Consider the following 16793-nt stretch of genomic DNA (forward strand, 5'->3'; position numbering starts at 1 on the left):
CCTGGGCAATGTAGTGAGACCCTAACTCTCTCTTTAAAAAAAAAAAAAAAATTAGCCAGGAATGGTGTCATGTGCCTGTAGTCCCAGCTACTCAGGAAACTGAGGTGGGAGGATCACCTGAGCCCAGTCAAGGCTGCACTGAGCTGTGATCATGCCACTACACTCCAGTGTGGGCGACAACAGGACCCTGTCTTTTAAAAAAAAAATGTAGTAAAGAAAGGCTATATACTGCTGGGCGCAGTGGCTCACACCTGTAATCCCAACACTCTGGGAGGTCAAGGCAGGAGGATCACTTGAGGCCACTGCACCCCAGCCTGGATGACAGAGCAAGATATTGTCCCAAAAAGGGGGGAAAAAAAAAGCTATATTGTAATGTCTTACTATGCAAAGCTACTCATGGAAAAACTCATTAGGCCAGGCGCAGTGGCTCACTCCTGTAATCCCAGCACTTTGGGAAGCCAAGGCGGCCAGATCACTTGAGGTCAGTTCACGACCAGCCTGGCCAACATGGTGAAATCCCATCTCTACTAAAAATACAAAAATTGGCCAAGCACAGTGGCACATGCCTGTGATCCCAGCTACTTGGGGAGGGAGGCTGAGGCAGGAGAATTGCCTGAACCCAGGAGGAGGAGGTTGCAGTGATTCGAGATCTCACCACTGCACTCCAGCCTGAGCGACAAGAGCCAGACTCTGTCTCAAAAAATAAAAATTAAAGAAAAACTTACTGTTTTTGAACTATAATTTTTTTACTGTAATATTTTAAACTTAATGCTCAATTAATTTGAGTGTGTTACCAAAGTTGCCTCAGGCCACCCCTTCTTCAATGGAGTGCCCAGAATGAGTTTTTATAAACAAGTCAGAGACACAAAAGATCACACTGGTCGGCTTCCAGTGTCGCTGCCACCACGTACACTCCCTGCGAAAGTGCATCAAGTCAGGGCCCCAGGCTCAGCTGCTCGAAGAACCTTCAGTCTGGGGGAGGGTTGTGATGTGAGTCACAGGTCCATGAATCCTTTTTTTGTTGTTTCTAAAGATGTAAAGACACTTTTTCTCCTTTCATTGCTTTTATCCTCAAAATGTTGCATTTCCTTCTGCCCTTAGCGTTTTCCATAACCTTCTGATCACTTTCAATTATTCTGGCAGTACACTCATCGGCTGGATTTATAGTGAAACCTTTACAATCTTCTTCCACTTCTTCTAAAATTAAGAAACGAAAACCAACTAGCCCACCCCTCAACCAGGCTGGAACGCATGTCCTCCTCAGTACTCAGTATGGTGAGAGATGAGGGTGCCCTGGGAAGTGTCCGGCAGTCTCCCCTCAGATCCTTGGGGTCATTTCTTTGGGTAGCAATGTCAGGTCTGGACGGGGCCCAAGTCCCTACATCCAGGTACCCAACATGCCTGAGAGGCAGCAACGGTTCCCGCAGGGGCTGGCCCTGGTCCCCCACGACGAGCTTCCATCCCCTTACTCACATCTTCCCTTATTTTAGTTACTGCTCAACAGGACCAAACACTTCATTAGTAGCTGTTTATTGATCAATGGTTTGATATAAAGTTATTTCAGATCTTCAGATTTTTGCCCAGATGGAATCACAAGCATTACAAAGTTTTTTCTTAAAAATAAAAAAAGGATAGGGGCAAGTTGGGAGGGGACCAACCTAGCAGTAGTGGCATTTGAGAATAAATTAACAAAAAAAATTTAGTATTACCATTTATTGGTGACAAACACTAAGTTTTACTTACATTCCATGGGGAGAAAAATTCCAGCGTAAACAATGAATGGAAGCAGTACTTAACTCGCAGGGCTACCAGGCTTTCCATATGGACCACACGCAGAGCCTCAGTGCACACACTTCTGTGTACAATAACACAACATCAAAAGCAACACAGCTGTATAGAGAAATGTAGGTCATTCTTTTCAGCCCTAATGGAGATGTAATTAACAGTATCGAGCACTCTGGAAAATCAGTCTGCAGGTTTATATGGACTACATGGAGATCATATCCTGTAGTGTAGTGAAAGCTAAGTCCTCAAGAGCTGTATGTATAGATACACAATTTTTTTTAATAATCTTTAAAACAGAGATCAAAGTTCATTTAAGTCCTGTTTGCATTAACAAAAATAAAAAAGAAATAAAAATGGAACCAAATGATCATCTAAAGTTTAAAATTCCTAAATTGTCCAATTTATACAACTGTGGGAGACTTATTCAAGGTTTTTGAAAGTCCAGGACTGTTTCAGCAGAACCAGAGGGCACACAATTTGCATCACTGAAATTGTCCTGGGTTAGTCAATTAAATAAAAATATCTAACCACATACACATGGATATGATCTTTGTCGGTTAGATTATTGATAAAGTCAGTCTCAGACAAGTTTCCAAACTGTGCTATATAACTAGATACAATTGAGAAACTCTCAAATGAAAATTTTATATAGTGTCATATCAATCAAAAGAAAATAATGAAACTAAGAATACAGATCACTGTTGGAAGATAAAGCAGTGGTGATGGTGTGGGTACTGCAGGAGGTGGTGGGGCCATAGCACGCTAGAAAAGTTGGGTCACGCTGAGTAGGAAGCATTTGATTTTCTCTGGTGCTTTTAGCTCTGGGGCCGGTCAAAGGCCTCTCTCTGGCATGGCTGTCCAGGGTTTGTCCCAATGTGTCTGAGTGAGCCAGCCTGAGAAAGGGTCATGCTGTTTCTTCTTTCACACAGGGGGAAAAAAAGACCAAACACGGAGGTGCCCAGGGTGTGGATCTGCTGGTGTCCCGGGAGAACCAGCTGGCTGGGCAGCCCTTCTTCCCCACAGGCAGCTGCTATTGCATAGGGACCACCAGGTCACCGAGTGGCCGTCACAACCCCAGCACAGTCCAGCCCGGCCACAGCCGCCGCCTCGTGTCTGTTGTCTTCCCTGCTGCTGCCCACATCCTTTACCCACCGTGTCTCTCGGCCCACTGGAGGTATCAGAAATTCCAAATTTTCAAAGCAGTTTCAGTATTTTCAGTATATATGTTGGGATTTTTTAATGGTTCATGGCCAGAAAAGGTTCAGCACCTCCCACACCTTTAAGGAAGAAAAATGAAAATGATGCTAGTTTTGAAATGTAAGAGAATTAAAGTACTATTAAAAATGAAAAGAAATTGGCAAGCATCAGGAAGTACAATATACAATACTAAAAGCCCCAGTTTATGATAACAAAAGTTTTCCCAGGATATGCCAGTAAATAAAATAAGCAAGGAGAGTGTGTGTATTTGCTATCTCTGCGGGGGGAAAGGAAGAAAATGAGGGAAGAAATATATGTCTATATTTGCATAAAGAAACATACAGGAAAGATACAGGAGAAACTAGTAAAAATGTGATCTATGGGGGAGGCAGTGGGAAGAATAGGAGGGATGGGATGGGGGCTGTCTGAGGAGAAGATTGTACCTTGTAAAATAAAAGAGAGCTCTGACCATGTGAAGGTATGACTGACTCAAAAAGGTAAAAAGGTTTTTTTTGTTGTTGAGACAAAGAGTCTTGCTCTGTCGCCTAGGCTGGAGTGCAGTGGTGCTATCTTGGCTCACTGCAACCTCCACCTCCCAGGTTTTAAGTAGTTCTCTGCCTCAGCCTCCCGAGTAGCTGGGATTACAGGTATTTGCCACCACACCCAGCTAATTTTTGTATTTTTAGTAGAGACAGGGTTTCACCATCTTGGCCAGGCTGGTCTTGAACTCCTGACACCTCATGATCCACCCACCTCGGCCTCCCAAAGTGCTGGGATTACAGGCGTGAGCCACTGTGCCCAGCCTCAAAATGTTTTTTAAAAGTAGAGCTCTCTGCCCAGAGAATTTGGAAACCTTTCAGGCAAAAGGGCCAGAAAGTAACTCAGGCAAATATTTCCCCGCTGAGTCAGCAGATGGTGTGAACTCAACACAAACGAGGGGCAGCCTCCCCATCATCAGTGCCTCCCCTTCATCAGTGCACTCACACAGACATTGGTCCGTTTCCTGTTCTTGGCATCTCTGTACTTTGTTGGTCCAACTCAGACAGCAACTTTAAGATGTTCAGCGCAGCCTAGTGGGGATGGAAAGAAGAGTAAAGCCACAGCCATCACTTGGGACCACAGCATGATACACTGGTTAGGCAGGCAAGAGTTCCTGCTGCCCAGCAAACAGGTGGCAACTTCTTAAACTCTTGTACTACTAAATAAAACTTTGAATTTTTAATTTAAAATACAAATTTAAAAAATACTCAGTTACCTCATTGAATCATAACCTCTGAAAATGTTGTATTTTGCCTTCTAGTATTTTTAGCCTTGTGGTAACCAGACTGTATAAATGTTATATCCTGCTTTCTAACAAAAATCTATCATGTATTTTTCTTTCTACAGAGACAGGGTCTCACTAAGTTAAGTTGCCCAGGCTGGGCTCAAACTCCTAGGCTCAAGCGATCCTCCCAAAGTGCTGGGATTACAGGTGTAAGCCTCCACACCCGGCCTATCATGTATTTTTCTTATTACGTTATCTTCAGAGACACTGTTTTGTTGTTTTGTTTTGAAACAGAGTCTCACCCAGTTGCCCAGGCTGGAGTGCAGTAGTGCGATCTTAGCTCACTGCAACCTCCACCTCTTGGGTTCAAGCGATTCTCCTACCTTGTCTCCCAAGTAGCTGGGATTACAGGCGCCCACCACCACACCTGGCTAATTTTTTTGTATTTTTAGTAGAAATGGGGTCTCACCACATTGGCCAGGCTGGTCTCGAACTCCTGAGCTCAGGTGATCCGCCCGCCTCAGCCTCCCGCAGTGCTGGGATTATAGCGTGAGCCACCGCACCCCACCCAGAGACATTAATTTCATGCATGCATGATGTCCCATCAAGTAAATACACCACAGTTTGCTTAGATTTGTTAATCTGATCAATTCCTTTTCTGAGTTTTCTTTTTTTTTTTTTTTTTTGAGACTGAGTCTTGCTCTGTCGCCCAGGCTGGAGTGCAGTGGCCGGATCTCAGCTCACTGCAAGCTCCGCCTCCTAGGTTTACGCCATTCTCCTGCCTCAGCCTCCCAAGTAGCTGGGACTACAGGCGCCCGCCACCTCGCCCGGCTAGTTTTTTGTATTTTTTAGTAGAGACGGGGTTTCACCGGGTTAGCCAGGATGGTCTCGATCTCCTGACCTCGTGATTCACCCGTCTCGGCCTCCCAAAGTGCTGGGATTACAGGCTTGAGCCACCGCGCCCGGCCCCATCTCAGTTTTCTTATAACAGTAATTTCATCTGAATAGAACACCAAAGCAAGTGGTTTTTACAGCTGCCAGAACATGGACCTGCAGTTCCTTGTTCTGGTGAGAGAGGAAGTGAGTGCAGTCTCCAGGTGAGCTGCAGGATCCCAGTCGCCCCTCCAGACCAGCAGGGAAAAGGGAAAGGTGGACTAAAGCTGATGAGTTCTGATCAAGAGTGAGAAATCAATCCAAGCAGTTATGACAAAAAGTCTTAAAAAATATGAACACTATCAAAGAATTAATTGTTCTCAAAGTCTATGGGAGAATCTTTCTCCCACATTCCTCAGGCTAGTAACAAGCTGAACCAAGGCAGGCTCCACATAAACACACAACTTAACACCCTAATCCCTCACCCAAGGTGTGACATACCATATCATGGCAGGACTCCACATCCTTGCCGATACCATGGCTGATCAGAGGTGGCTGAGAGGAGCAATTGATAAGAGATACAAATTCGTTCTTGTTGTTTTTGGGGAAGTCTTTGTATTCAACCTAAGGAGGAAAAGAGAGCTGAGGTTAGGTAGGGTAGGGAACAGCAAGTATGAGTGGGCTGAAGGGCTACAGCTCCGGGCCCCACAAGCAAGGAGATCACCCGCTCTTCTCTCCAACTCAGCCTGACTGTGGCTATACCAAGACCTGCTCTGTCAGCCCAGAACCTTCCAGGAACCTAGGTGTCTGCTCAGAAGCCCTAGACTGGGAGAAGCCATATCCTTTCCCACCAGGCAGAAGGTGTCAGCATGATGAGTCCGTTCTTTGAAATCCAAATTTACAACACTGCAAGTGGTTAGAAGCTTTGTTTTTAGGGTTGGCTTGCATTTTGAAATATTACTAAAGGATAAAGATGTTTCTCTTACCACATATGCTTACAATACTTCTATACCTCCTTCCCTGCCACCCTTCCACCACTGCTCCCCAACCCATCCCTGATTTAAGAAACAAAGTCCAAAGTTCATTTTCTGAGAGAAGCCAAAGGATGACTGTCCTGAGGCACAGCCATCACAGCTCAAGCCTGACAGTTACCTGGAATCCCTGGACTCTGGAAAGATAGTCCAGTTGTTCAGAGGGTCTCGTGAGAGGTCCATGGGGTACGTGGCCTGAAGAGATGTTATTCTTTAAAATGGTCTCGGCTGTGGGCGAGGTGCCCCCATACAACAACTCTCGGGCTATCATGGCAGTTACCGTGGCCTTGGCAGGATTTGGAGCTGCCCTGGTAAAATCTTTGGTGTGATGTCCTTGACTAACTCCTACAGCCTGGGCGACCTCGGGCACCATGGGAAGAATTCCAGCAGGCAGCTGCTGATGACTTAGGTAAGGCATCCTGAACTCATCCTCTTTATTACCTGGGAGGGACACACACGGTAAACACGAATCCACATCCACAGCCTGGAAAAACGCGATGACACCATCAAACCCCACGCTGGCCCTCCCCTTGCCATGCATGGCGGCGCAGGGAATCGGGGAATGATACAGACACTTTGCATGCAGGACCTCACTGGCTGGACTCCTGCTGTCATTCAGGACCCATGCAAATCCCAGAATCACGTTCAGAGGAAGATGATATTAAGATCACACTTACTAGTCCCATTTTCATCCCCAGAGCCAGGTTCAAAAAAGGTTACTTTTCTTCCATCCCCTGGTTTCTTTATGGGTGTCTTAAAAAAGAAACAAACAAACAAACAAAAAAAAAGGCATGAGCATAAATCAGATCATTGAAAAATTAGCTCCTGCTGTCTAAACCTGCATAAAATCCAATCAGCAATAACTGAGGCAATCGGCAGAAAAACCCTGCCCCACCTGACCACTGGCACGCTGACAGACACCTGGGCAGAGCCTGCCTCCTTCTCCTAACGCACCCTCCTGCCCACACCCCTGCCCACAAAGAGCATCTAACAAAGTGCACTAACCTGTGAATGCTGAGCTGCACTCTGCACCCACAGGAAGACGGGAAGCATTTAACCAGAAAGAGCAGAGATGCTAGACGGTAGAGCCCACCAAAGTGGGGAAAGAAGCTTTCAGACTGAAGCTAAACAAATAAATCAAGAATATTTCCTGGAGCTGATATCCAATTAAAAAATAAGGTGACATTCCAAAATTAACACCCTTATGGGGAAAATGTTATTACCTAAGAATTCTGTCAAACACTACCTCACCTTTCTACGAAGTAACAAAGGACACTATGAATGTCCTATAAGATTCTGAAATGAAAAACTCAAAATCCAAGTCTAAGATCTATACTGGTGGTATCTGGGGTCTCAGTCAGTTATTAACTGGCCACGACTGAAGCTGTTTCTCACTGTCAATACGACTGGCAGACATCAATGAATTAGGCTTGATTTCAAGTTTATCTCACCAGGACCATACAGTGACGGGAAAGAAGATCAGCCTTGGCTTTTGCCGAGGTCCTGCTTACCACTTCTGGCAGACAAGAATTTTTCTTTTTACGTTCCTTTTTTGTTGTTGTTGAGACAGGGTCTGTCGCCCCGGCTGAGTGCAGTGGCATGATCATGGCTCACTGCAGCCTTGACCTTCCAAGGCTCAATCCTCCCACCTCAGCCTTGTAACTCAGACTACAGGCACAAGCCACCATACCTGGCTGATTTTTAATTTTTTGTAGAGACAGGGTTTCATGCTGCTCAGACTGGTCTTGAACTCCTGGATTCAAGGTCTCAGCCTCCCAAAGTGCTGCGATTACAGGTGTGAGCCACCACACCTGGCCGTGAATTTTCCACAGGGGATTATTTTCATCTGATATTTAACTCACATAGTAAAAAAGAAATCCCAAACCTAAACTTTGGATTTGGCCTGTCTCTGCTGTCATACCATCTTATTTTCCCAGAAAAAACTGTCTGTTCCACAATTAACGAAAGCCTAACAGTTATAAATCTTTCACACGGGCTTCATTTCTAGAGTGCAAATCACACTTAGTAACTTCAATCCTAATTACCATCCTACGAATGGAGAGGAGCAAGCTGCCCTCCACAAAGGGTCCCCAGACCACAAAAATACTGACACAATCACGATCTAACCAGAGCCTACTGGGGCCAGTGGACATGCGAGGCCCCTCTGAGCACCTTATGGTCCAAATGGATGAGACACTGCTCAGCAGGACTGCTTGAACTGCCGGGAGGATGAAGCCTTGCCTTGAAGCCTGCCCCTGAAGGTGCCCCAGTTCCCTAAGGTGAGGCGAGAGACCATTTCGCAATCAGAGAGCCCACACACTCACCTTCTCCTCTGACTTGAGTGCTGGTTTGGTGGGCTGCGCCTGCGGGACTTTGAAACCAAGGATCTCCAGCATGTTCTCGGCTGCATTGCGCTTGGCCACCTTCTTGTTGGTGCCCGCTCCTTCTGCAGTGTGGTTTCCAACCTTCACCTGCACAAAGAAGTCAAAACAGACCAGTGCTTAAACCTTCAGAACCACCACCAGGCAGGAATTGGTGTGTCAGCAAAATAACCCAACTATGGTCAGAAGCGAGATAACAGCAGTGCCCCGAACCTGGCCTCCTCGTCTGTGGGAGCTAATTATCAAACAGTCAGTAGTTTGGGAAGCTGGATGTTAAACATAGCTAGTATTAAACCTTTAATTACATAAGCTGATAATTATTTTAACAGAGGTAATTTTTGACTGCATTTTATAATTATCTGTGTTCGAGGGTCTTTCCGGCTATTGCATTTGTACGATGGAAACAGTCTGTGATGGTGAACTACTGCACATCTCTTCTGAGCACTGCGATCGAAAGTATCACGTTGAGAGCTTGAAATCAGCCATAGTGAGACTATTGATACCACAGAAACATACAAATGCTACATATCAAAGATTAAGTTGTTTACTGATTGTCTAAACCTACAATGATGAAAAGGCTAATAAAGCAGGTTAATCTTAAAAGCATGAGAAGTCTGTAGCCATTACATTGTAACTATTACAAAAAACTGAAATATCTTCCCATCTTTGAAAATTATTATCTAATTTAGCAGAGAAGCCACTCATATCATTTACAAATGAGTGATATTACATGTCTTCATTGTTTTTACTTTTTTTCTTTCTTGGGGGAGACAGGGTCTCACTTCATCACCCAGGATGGAGTGCAGTGGCATGATCTTGGATCAATCACTGCAACCTCCACTTCCCAGGTTCAAGCAACTCCCCTGCCTCAGCCACCCAAGTAGCTGGGATTACAAGCGTGTGCCACCATGCCTGGCTAACTTTTGTATTTTTATAGTAGAAACGAGGTTTCACCATGTTGGTCAGGCTGGTCTTGAACTCCTGACCTCAAGTGATCTGCCTGCCTCGGCCTCCCAAAATGCTGGGATTACAGGCGTAAGCCATCAAGCCCGGCCTGTTTTACTTTCTTTCATCTTACCTGTTAACATAAATAAAAAATATCAACCAGCCAGGCGTGGTGGCTCACGCCTGTAATCCCACCACTTTGGGAGGCTGAGGTGGGTGGATCACCTGAGGTCAGGAGTTTGACCTCCCTCCTCCGGGAGATGGAGGTTGCAGTGAGCCGAGATCGTGCCATTGCACTCCAGCCTGGACAACAAAGCAAGACTCCATTCACCCCCACCCCCCCCCCAAAAAAAATGGAGCAAGACTCCATTCACCGCCCCCCCAAAAAAAACTCTATATATTATATATATCTCAACCAGTATTCATGCTAGAACCAAAATCTTAAATCTAAAGTATAGATTTGTCAATGACATGAGCAACACCTTTGCTGAACTGGATAGTAATAAACCATTATGTGTTGTCTGATTTTACGAAACTATCGTTGGTGACTGTCACACTGAAATATGTATGAAATTTACAATAAAGTGTATTATATATGATTTATAAATTGTGCTACACATCCTGTCAGTAAAATTTATAAAACACATGTATACATGTCAGTATAATTTATAACACACATCCTTTGTGTCAGTAAAATTTATAACACACATGTATATATATAACATACATATATTCAGCTCCTTCCACCAAACCACCCTCCCCCAAGAGCTGGATGTTAAACATGTTCCAGCACATCACTGCTTACAACCCCCTTCCAAGTTGATTGTAATAACAGGCACCTGGCAAAACGAAAGCCCAGGTCACAAGACTCAGAGAGTCAAAGAAACCATTCCCTGGCCTGGGACTAAATTCCAACCTAGCCATCTACCAGCTATTTCATCTTGGGCAAATTACTGATGCTCTCAGCAAACTGCAATTTCCTTGATCATTCTTTTCCTACCTTCTGACTGCATAGGTAAAACATACAAGGTCAACTCTGTAAGTTATACATTGCTATACAAGAGATAAGAATTCTGTCTTACATCAGAAAGCACTTAAATTCAAATCACAATTAAGTTAAGCTGCCTATGTGAAATGACCACTTAGCTTTGAACTTAATAAGCTAAGTACAAAGAAATATTCCATACTAATCTGAAGTGTCACCCAATCTAAGGAAGAGGCAACCCTGGATTCCAGACTCCACAAGAATTAGGAGGAAGAGGAACGGATCTCTTGATACTACTTACAAAATTTACCTTTGGAAAAGAGCAATGTCATAAACCTTCAACGAGATGTAATGAAGAAAAACTTCACTCAGCACCCACCACCCCAGGACTCTCTTCTTCCAAATTTCGGTGCAACACACCTACATTCCCACCAGTGCACACAGCAGTAATGCTGGTGTGCAGACATTACATTCACATGTACTAAGTGTTTATTTTAAGCATTAAGATAAACAACTTAATCTTTGATATGTAGCCTTTACAGATTTCTGTGGTATGTTTAAGCTGTCAAATTATTGCAAGCCACAAGGTCTTAATAAGGATCACAGTTGGCTGGGTGCGGTGGCTCACGCGTGTAATCCCAGCACTTTGGGAGGCTGAGGTGGGAGGATCACAAGGTCAGGAGATCAAGACCATCCTGGACAACATGGCGAAACTCCATCTCTGCTAAAAATACAAAAAATTAGCTAAGCGTGGTGGCACGTGCCTGTAATCCCAGCTACTCAGGAGGCTGAGGCAGGAGAATCACTTGAATCAGGGAGTCGGAGGTTGCAGTAAGCTGAGACTGTACCACTGCACTCCAGCCTGGGCGACAGAGTGAGACTCTGTCTCATAAATAAATAAATAAAATAAATAAATAAATAAATAAGGACCACAGCTGCTGGCAGAACATGGCCACAGGATCCAGCCTCCTCATGAAGGTGTCCAGGCCTTGAACCGCCATCAGCCCCCAAGGCTGGACGTGGTCAGAGGAAGAGGCGCCCATCATCCATGCTGACCCACCTGCATCACAAACTCCCTGCGGCGCGGGAGGCCTCGCTCTGTGAGGAGCATGTACTCTGGCTCCTTCTCCTTTTTTGCCTGCTGGATCTGGGCCAGTCTGCTAATCGGATTGATCCCCTGGCCATATTCTGGGCTTGTCTGTGGCTGAGGAACAAACAAGGCAGAAACTCTGTAATGTTATTCATTCCATGAACTTGGTCAACTCAGAGATCAGGATAAGAGAGGAGATAAGAGATTTTGGGTTGACCTAATGGCTCAGAATTACATTTTTTTTAATTTAACATTTTGAAAATGAAAAGATGCTTTGATTTTGTATGATTGTTCTAGGTGGTTTTAAGTTCTTAACAAACCAACATCAACATTTCACTATAACGAAGCATCACTATTACTGCAACGGCTGCTTTTTAACATATTTCAACATATGACAGTAAATGGACAGCAAAAACATAAACCAATATTCCTACAACTCCCCAAAAGTCTGAGCTATGATGGGTTCCCAATTTTCTTGAAAAGAACTCAAAATCCAGAAACCATTTTTTAAAAAAAGCTCAAGCTGATGCCACATGGCAAGAAGAACCTCAGAATCCCAGTTACTTCCTTGTGGCCACCTTTTGTGCCAAGGAACCCTCATTCACTCTGCTGATCAGAGAAGTGACTTCCAGGCTATATTAAGCAAAAAAGGGAAACAAAAGGGTATACACAGTATGCTTTTATGTAAGAAAAATTTGGATCTTGATACAGCACGAAATTACATATACTGAAAATCACAAAGTCCCCCATGGAATTATGTCCCCTTTCTGGGGTTGGGAAAGGGGTCAATATAATGCTTTCACAGATCCATTAGTGTGGTTCAAAAATCCAAAAGAAAAGGCACACAGAAAAATGTCTCACTCCCACCCTCCCGCCATGGGCCTCCTGCCTGGCACAAATCTCCTCCACCTTCAGAACAGCACCATGGTCACTGAGACAGAGGCACTGTTATTTCACCACGTGCCCCACAGACGGGCATGGCGTTCCTGCCCAATACCCCACTGTGATTGCCGGGGCTGTGATGATGTGTGTGCCCATCTGCAGGTACCCCTACTGAACTGGCACAGTGTCCTTATCTTACCTGACAGGTGGCTCTTGCAGCACCTCTAAGGGGTCTGGCAGGCCTGGGGTGTGACACGTTGGTCTCATCCCCTTTCACCTCGGGGACAGCAACCAGCCTTCTAAACCCCCCAACCATCTATAGGTCATGAAAACACCTTCTGTGTTCAGAAAAGTTCTCACCTTGACGATGGGTTTTGTTTTCTTTTTGATTCTAGGCTTTACTCGTTCCACTGCAGGCAGGGGCGGTAACTTCTTCAGCTCCTCAAGAACAGCTATGGCGGCATTTTTCTTTGAAATCTTCTTGCTTTTCCCTTCACCTTCCCCCACAAACTCCCCAACCGAAACCTTGGTCACAAAGTTCTTCATGTGGGGTGGGCCACTCTCCCGGGCCACCTGTTTCAGAGGGAAAGACTGAGTGAAAGCGGACAGACACTTATTAAAAGCTGCAAGGCACACTGGCTGGCACACTTCACACAGACAAAGGGAAGGGGAATCAAGGACAAGGCCTACTAAATGAAATGAAGCAGGGATCATTTCAAATGCTTTCTCGCCTTTCTTCTTACTTCTCAAACTGGTTTATGCTCTTGAGTCTGGTGAGTCCCAAACAGTCAGGCATGAAAGAAGAAGACCTTTTTCCTCCCATGCCCCAGGCTCGCAGGCTGTCCTGAGTTTAGTGTGGTCCAGTGCAACTGGCAAAAAGAAAGCTTGCCCAGCAAAGCCCAGAAACAAATGCAGCACAAATGCTCAAGTTTAATATCTGCTCTGAGCCTCCAGCCAGGACTAGGCCTACTAAATACTGGCTGCTATGTGGCCACAAAAGAGAATGAGACAAATCTCTAAGCACTGATAAAGAGGGATTCCCCGCACACATTAAGTTAAAAAAAAAAAAAAACAAACTACAAAAGAGTGTATATGGTATGGTAGCTTTAGTTTAAGAAAAAAAAAGGACTTTATATAAATATCTACACATACATAACAGACACATGTTTATAAGCTCATTTATGAAAAAAAAAAAAAAAGACAGAGGAAGGATAAAGAAATCAATGGGCTGGACGTGGTAGCTCACACCTGTAATGCCAGCACTTTGGGAGACTGAAGCAGGTGGATCACTTGAGGTCAGGAGTTCAAGATCAGCCTGGCCAACATGGTGAAACCCCGTCTCTACTAAAAATACAAAAATTAGCTAGGGGTGGAGGTGCACCCCTGCAATCCCAGCTACTTGGGAGGCTGAGGCACAAGTATCCCTTGAACATGAGAGGCAGAGGTTGCAGTGATCCAAGATCACAACACTACACTCCAGCCTGAGTTGGACAGAGTAAGACCCTGTCTCAAAGGGGAAAAAAAAAAAAAGCAAGCATTGGGCCGGGCACGGTGGCTCCCGCCTGTAATCCCAGCACTTTGGGAGGCCAAGACGGGCGGATCACGAGGTCAGGAGATCAAGACCATCCTGGCTAGGACAGTGAAACCCCGTCTCTACTAAAAATACAAAAAAAATTAGCCAGGCATGGTGGTGGGCACCTGTAGTCCCAGCTACTCGGGAGGCTGAGGCAGGAGAATGGCATGAACCCGGGAGGTGGAGCTTGCAGTGAGCTGAGATTGCGCCACTGCACTCCAGCCTGGGCAAAAGGGTGACACTCCGTCTCAAAAAAAAAAAAAAAAGCAAGCAACGAAATTAGTTACCTACAACAGGTGTGAGGGATTAGGGTAGAGAGACAGGGGATGAGATGGGAATGCTAGTTTTGACTTCTGGAAGCATTTACTGTTTTACATATTAAATAAATAAAACTAAGTCAACAAAGATGGGAAAAGAACCTAAAACAGCTGCATATTAAAGCGATTACAATCTCAAAATGGACCAAAGACCTACACAGAGGCGCTAACATGCACAATTCTCAGAAGCAAACATGGGCGAATCTTCATGACTCTGGGTTTGGCAACTGTTTTTTAAGATATGAAACTAAAAGCACAGTCAACAAGAGGGAAAAAAAACAAGTCATGCTTAATCAAACTTTAAAACTTTTGTGTATCATGGACATTATCAGGAAAGTGATTACAATCACATAGACAGAAAAATCAGGCTGGGCAGGGTGGCTCGTGCCTGTAATCCCAACGCTCTGGGAGGCCAGGGTGGGAGGATCACTTCAGTTCAGAAGTTCAAGACAAGCCTGGCCAACATAGCAAGACCTTGACCTACAAAAATAAAAACAAAATTAGCCAGGTGTGGTGGTGTGCCCCTGTATGTAGTCCTAGCCACGTGGGAGGCTAAAGCAGGAGGATCACTTGAGCCCAGGAGATCAAGGCTACAGTGAGCTATGATCGCACCACTGCACCCCAGTCTAGGCAACAGAGCAAAACCTCGTCTCAAAAAGTAAAAAAAAAAAAAAAAAAAAAAAAAATCTAACTGACATTAGCCAAGACACTCAAAAAAAGAAAAACAAAGTTAGAAGACTTACACTACCAGATTTTAAAACTTCCTATAAAGTCACAACAGCTAGCGTATGGTTTCGTGTAAGGATAAACAGATCAACAAAACGGCATGAAAAAGACCTGCACATACAAGGTCACTCAATTTTTGGCAAACACACCAAAACAAATTAAAAATCTCTCTTAAAAAAATAGTACCAAAGCAACTAACTAGATACCTGCATGGAGCGGGGGGAAAAAGAAAAAAAGAAAAAGAAAAAAAAAAAATCAAACCATCATCTCTAACTCATACCACAAACAAAAATTAATTAGACCTAGGATCACTTAAATGTGATCCAAACTAAAACTACAAAGATTTTAGAACAGGAGAAAGCCTCAAGCTGTAAGGTTGACAAAGAGTTGAACACAAAATATATCCACCATAAAGACAAAAGAAAGAAATTCCTCAAAATTAAAAACCACTGGCCAGGTGTGGTCGCTCATGCCTGTAATCCCAGAACTTTGGGAGGCCAAGGTGGGCAGATCACGAGGTCAGGAGTTCGAGATCAGCCTGGCCAACATAGTGAAACCCCATTGCTACTAAAAATATAAAAAATTAGCTGAGTGTGGTGGCAGGCACCCGTAATCCCAGCTACTCAGGAGGCTGAGACAGGAGAACTGGTTGAACCCGAGAGACGGAGGTTGCAGTGAGCCGAGATAGCACCACTGCACTCCAGCCTGGGCAACAAGAGCGAAACTCCATCTCAAAAATAAATAAATAAAAAAAATAATAAAATAAAATAAAACAGCTCATCAAAAGACATTTAACAAGTAAAAAAGGGGGCCGGGCACAGTGACTCACACCTGTAATCCCAACACCTTAGGAGGCTAAGGCAGGTGGATCACCTGAGGTCAGGAGTTTGAGACCAGCCTGGCCAACATAGTGAAACCATGTCTCTACTAAAAATACAAAAAGTAGCTGGGTGTGGTGGCACGTGACTGTAATCCCAGCACTTTGGGAGGCTGAGACAGGAGAACTGCTTGAACCCAGGAGGCGGAGGTTGCAGCGAGCCAAGATCACGCCACTGCATTCCAGCCCGGGCGACAGAGCAAGACTCTATTTCAAAAAAAAAAAAAAAAAAAAAAAAGAGGGCTGGGCGCGGTGGCTCAAGCCTGTAATCCCAGCACTTTGGGAGGCCGAGACGGGCGGATCACGAGGTCAGGAGATCGAGACCATCCTGGCGAACACGGTGAAACCCCGTCTCCACTAAAAAATACAAAAAACTAGCCGGGCGAGGTGGCGGGCGCCTGTAGTCCCAGCTACTCGGGAGGCTGAGGCAGGAGAATGGCGTAAACCCGGGAGGCGGAGCTTGCAGTGAGCTGAGATCCGGCCATTGCACTCCAGCCTGGGCCACAGAGCGAGACTCCGTCTCAAAAAAAAAAAAAAAAAAAAAAAAAAAAAAAAGTAAAAAAAAAGTAAAAAAGGGGCCAGGCACAGTGGCTCACTCCTGTAATCCCAGAACTTTGAGAAGGCCAAGGCGGGCAGATGGCTTGAATCCAGGAGTTTGAGGCCAGCCTGGGCAACATGGCAAAACCTCGTCTCTACAAAAAAATACAAAAACTGGCCGGACTCGGTGGCTCACGCCTGTAATCCCAGCACTTTGGGAGGCCGAGGCGGGTGGATCACCTGAGGTCGGGAGTTTGAGACCAGCCTGACCAACATGGAGAAACCCTGTCTCTACTAAAAACACAAAACTGGCCAGGCGCGGTGGCTCAA

General features: G+C 45.0%; 1 protein-coding gene across 1 annotated transcript in view; it reads right to left on the reverse strand.

The window, feature by feature from the left end:
* Nucleotides 1–1542: 1542 nt before the first annotated feature.
* STAU1 (staufen double-stranded RNA binding protein 1) overlaps nucleotides 1543–16793 on the reverse strand; it is a gene marked incomplete at its 5' end in the record, with an annotated part of 81605 nt that continues 66354 nt past the window's right edge. The window contains 8 exon segments of the mRNA NM_001266308.1: nucleotides 1543–3062; nucleotides 3967–4052; nucleotides 5621–5743; nucleotides 6272–6591; nucleotides 6828–6903; nucleotides 8475–8621; nucleotides 11522–11665; nucleotides 12794–13006. Coding sequence (NP_001253237.1) covers nucleotides 3047–3062; nucleotides 3967–4052; nucleotides 5621–5743; nucleotides 6272–6591; nucleotides 6828–6903; nucleotides 8475–8621; nucleotides 11522–11665; nucleotides 12794–13006 — 1125 coding nt within the window. The 3' untranslated portion in view covers nucleotides 1543–3046.

The sequence above is a fragment of the Macaca mulatta genome, chromosome 10 (genome assembly GCF_049350105.2).
Source record: "Macaca mulatta isolate MMU2019108-1 chromosome 10, T2T-MMU8v2.0, whole genome shotgun sequence".
In the NCBI taxonomy this organism is placed as follows: domain Eukaryota; kingdom Metazoa; phylum Chordata; class Mammalia; order Primates; family Cercopithecidae; genus Macaca; species Macaca mulatta.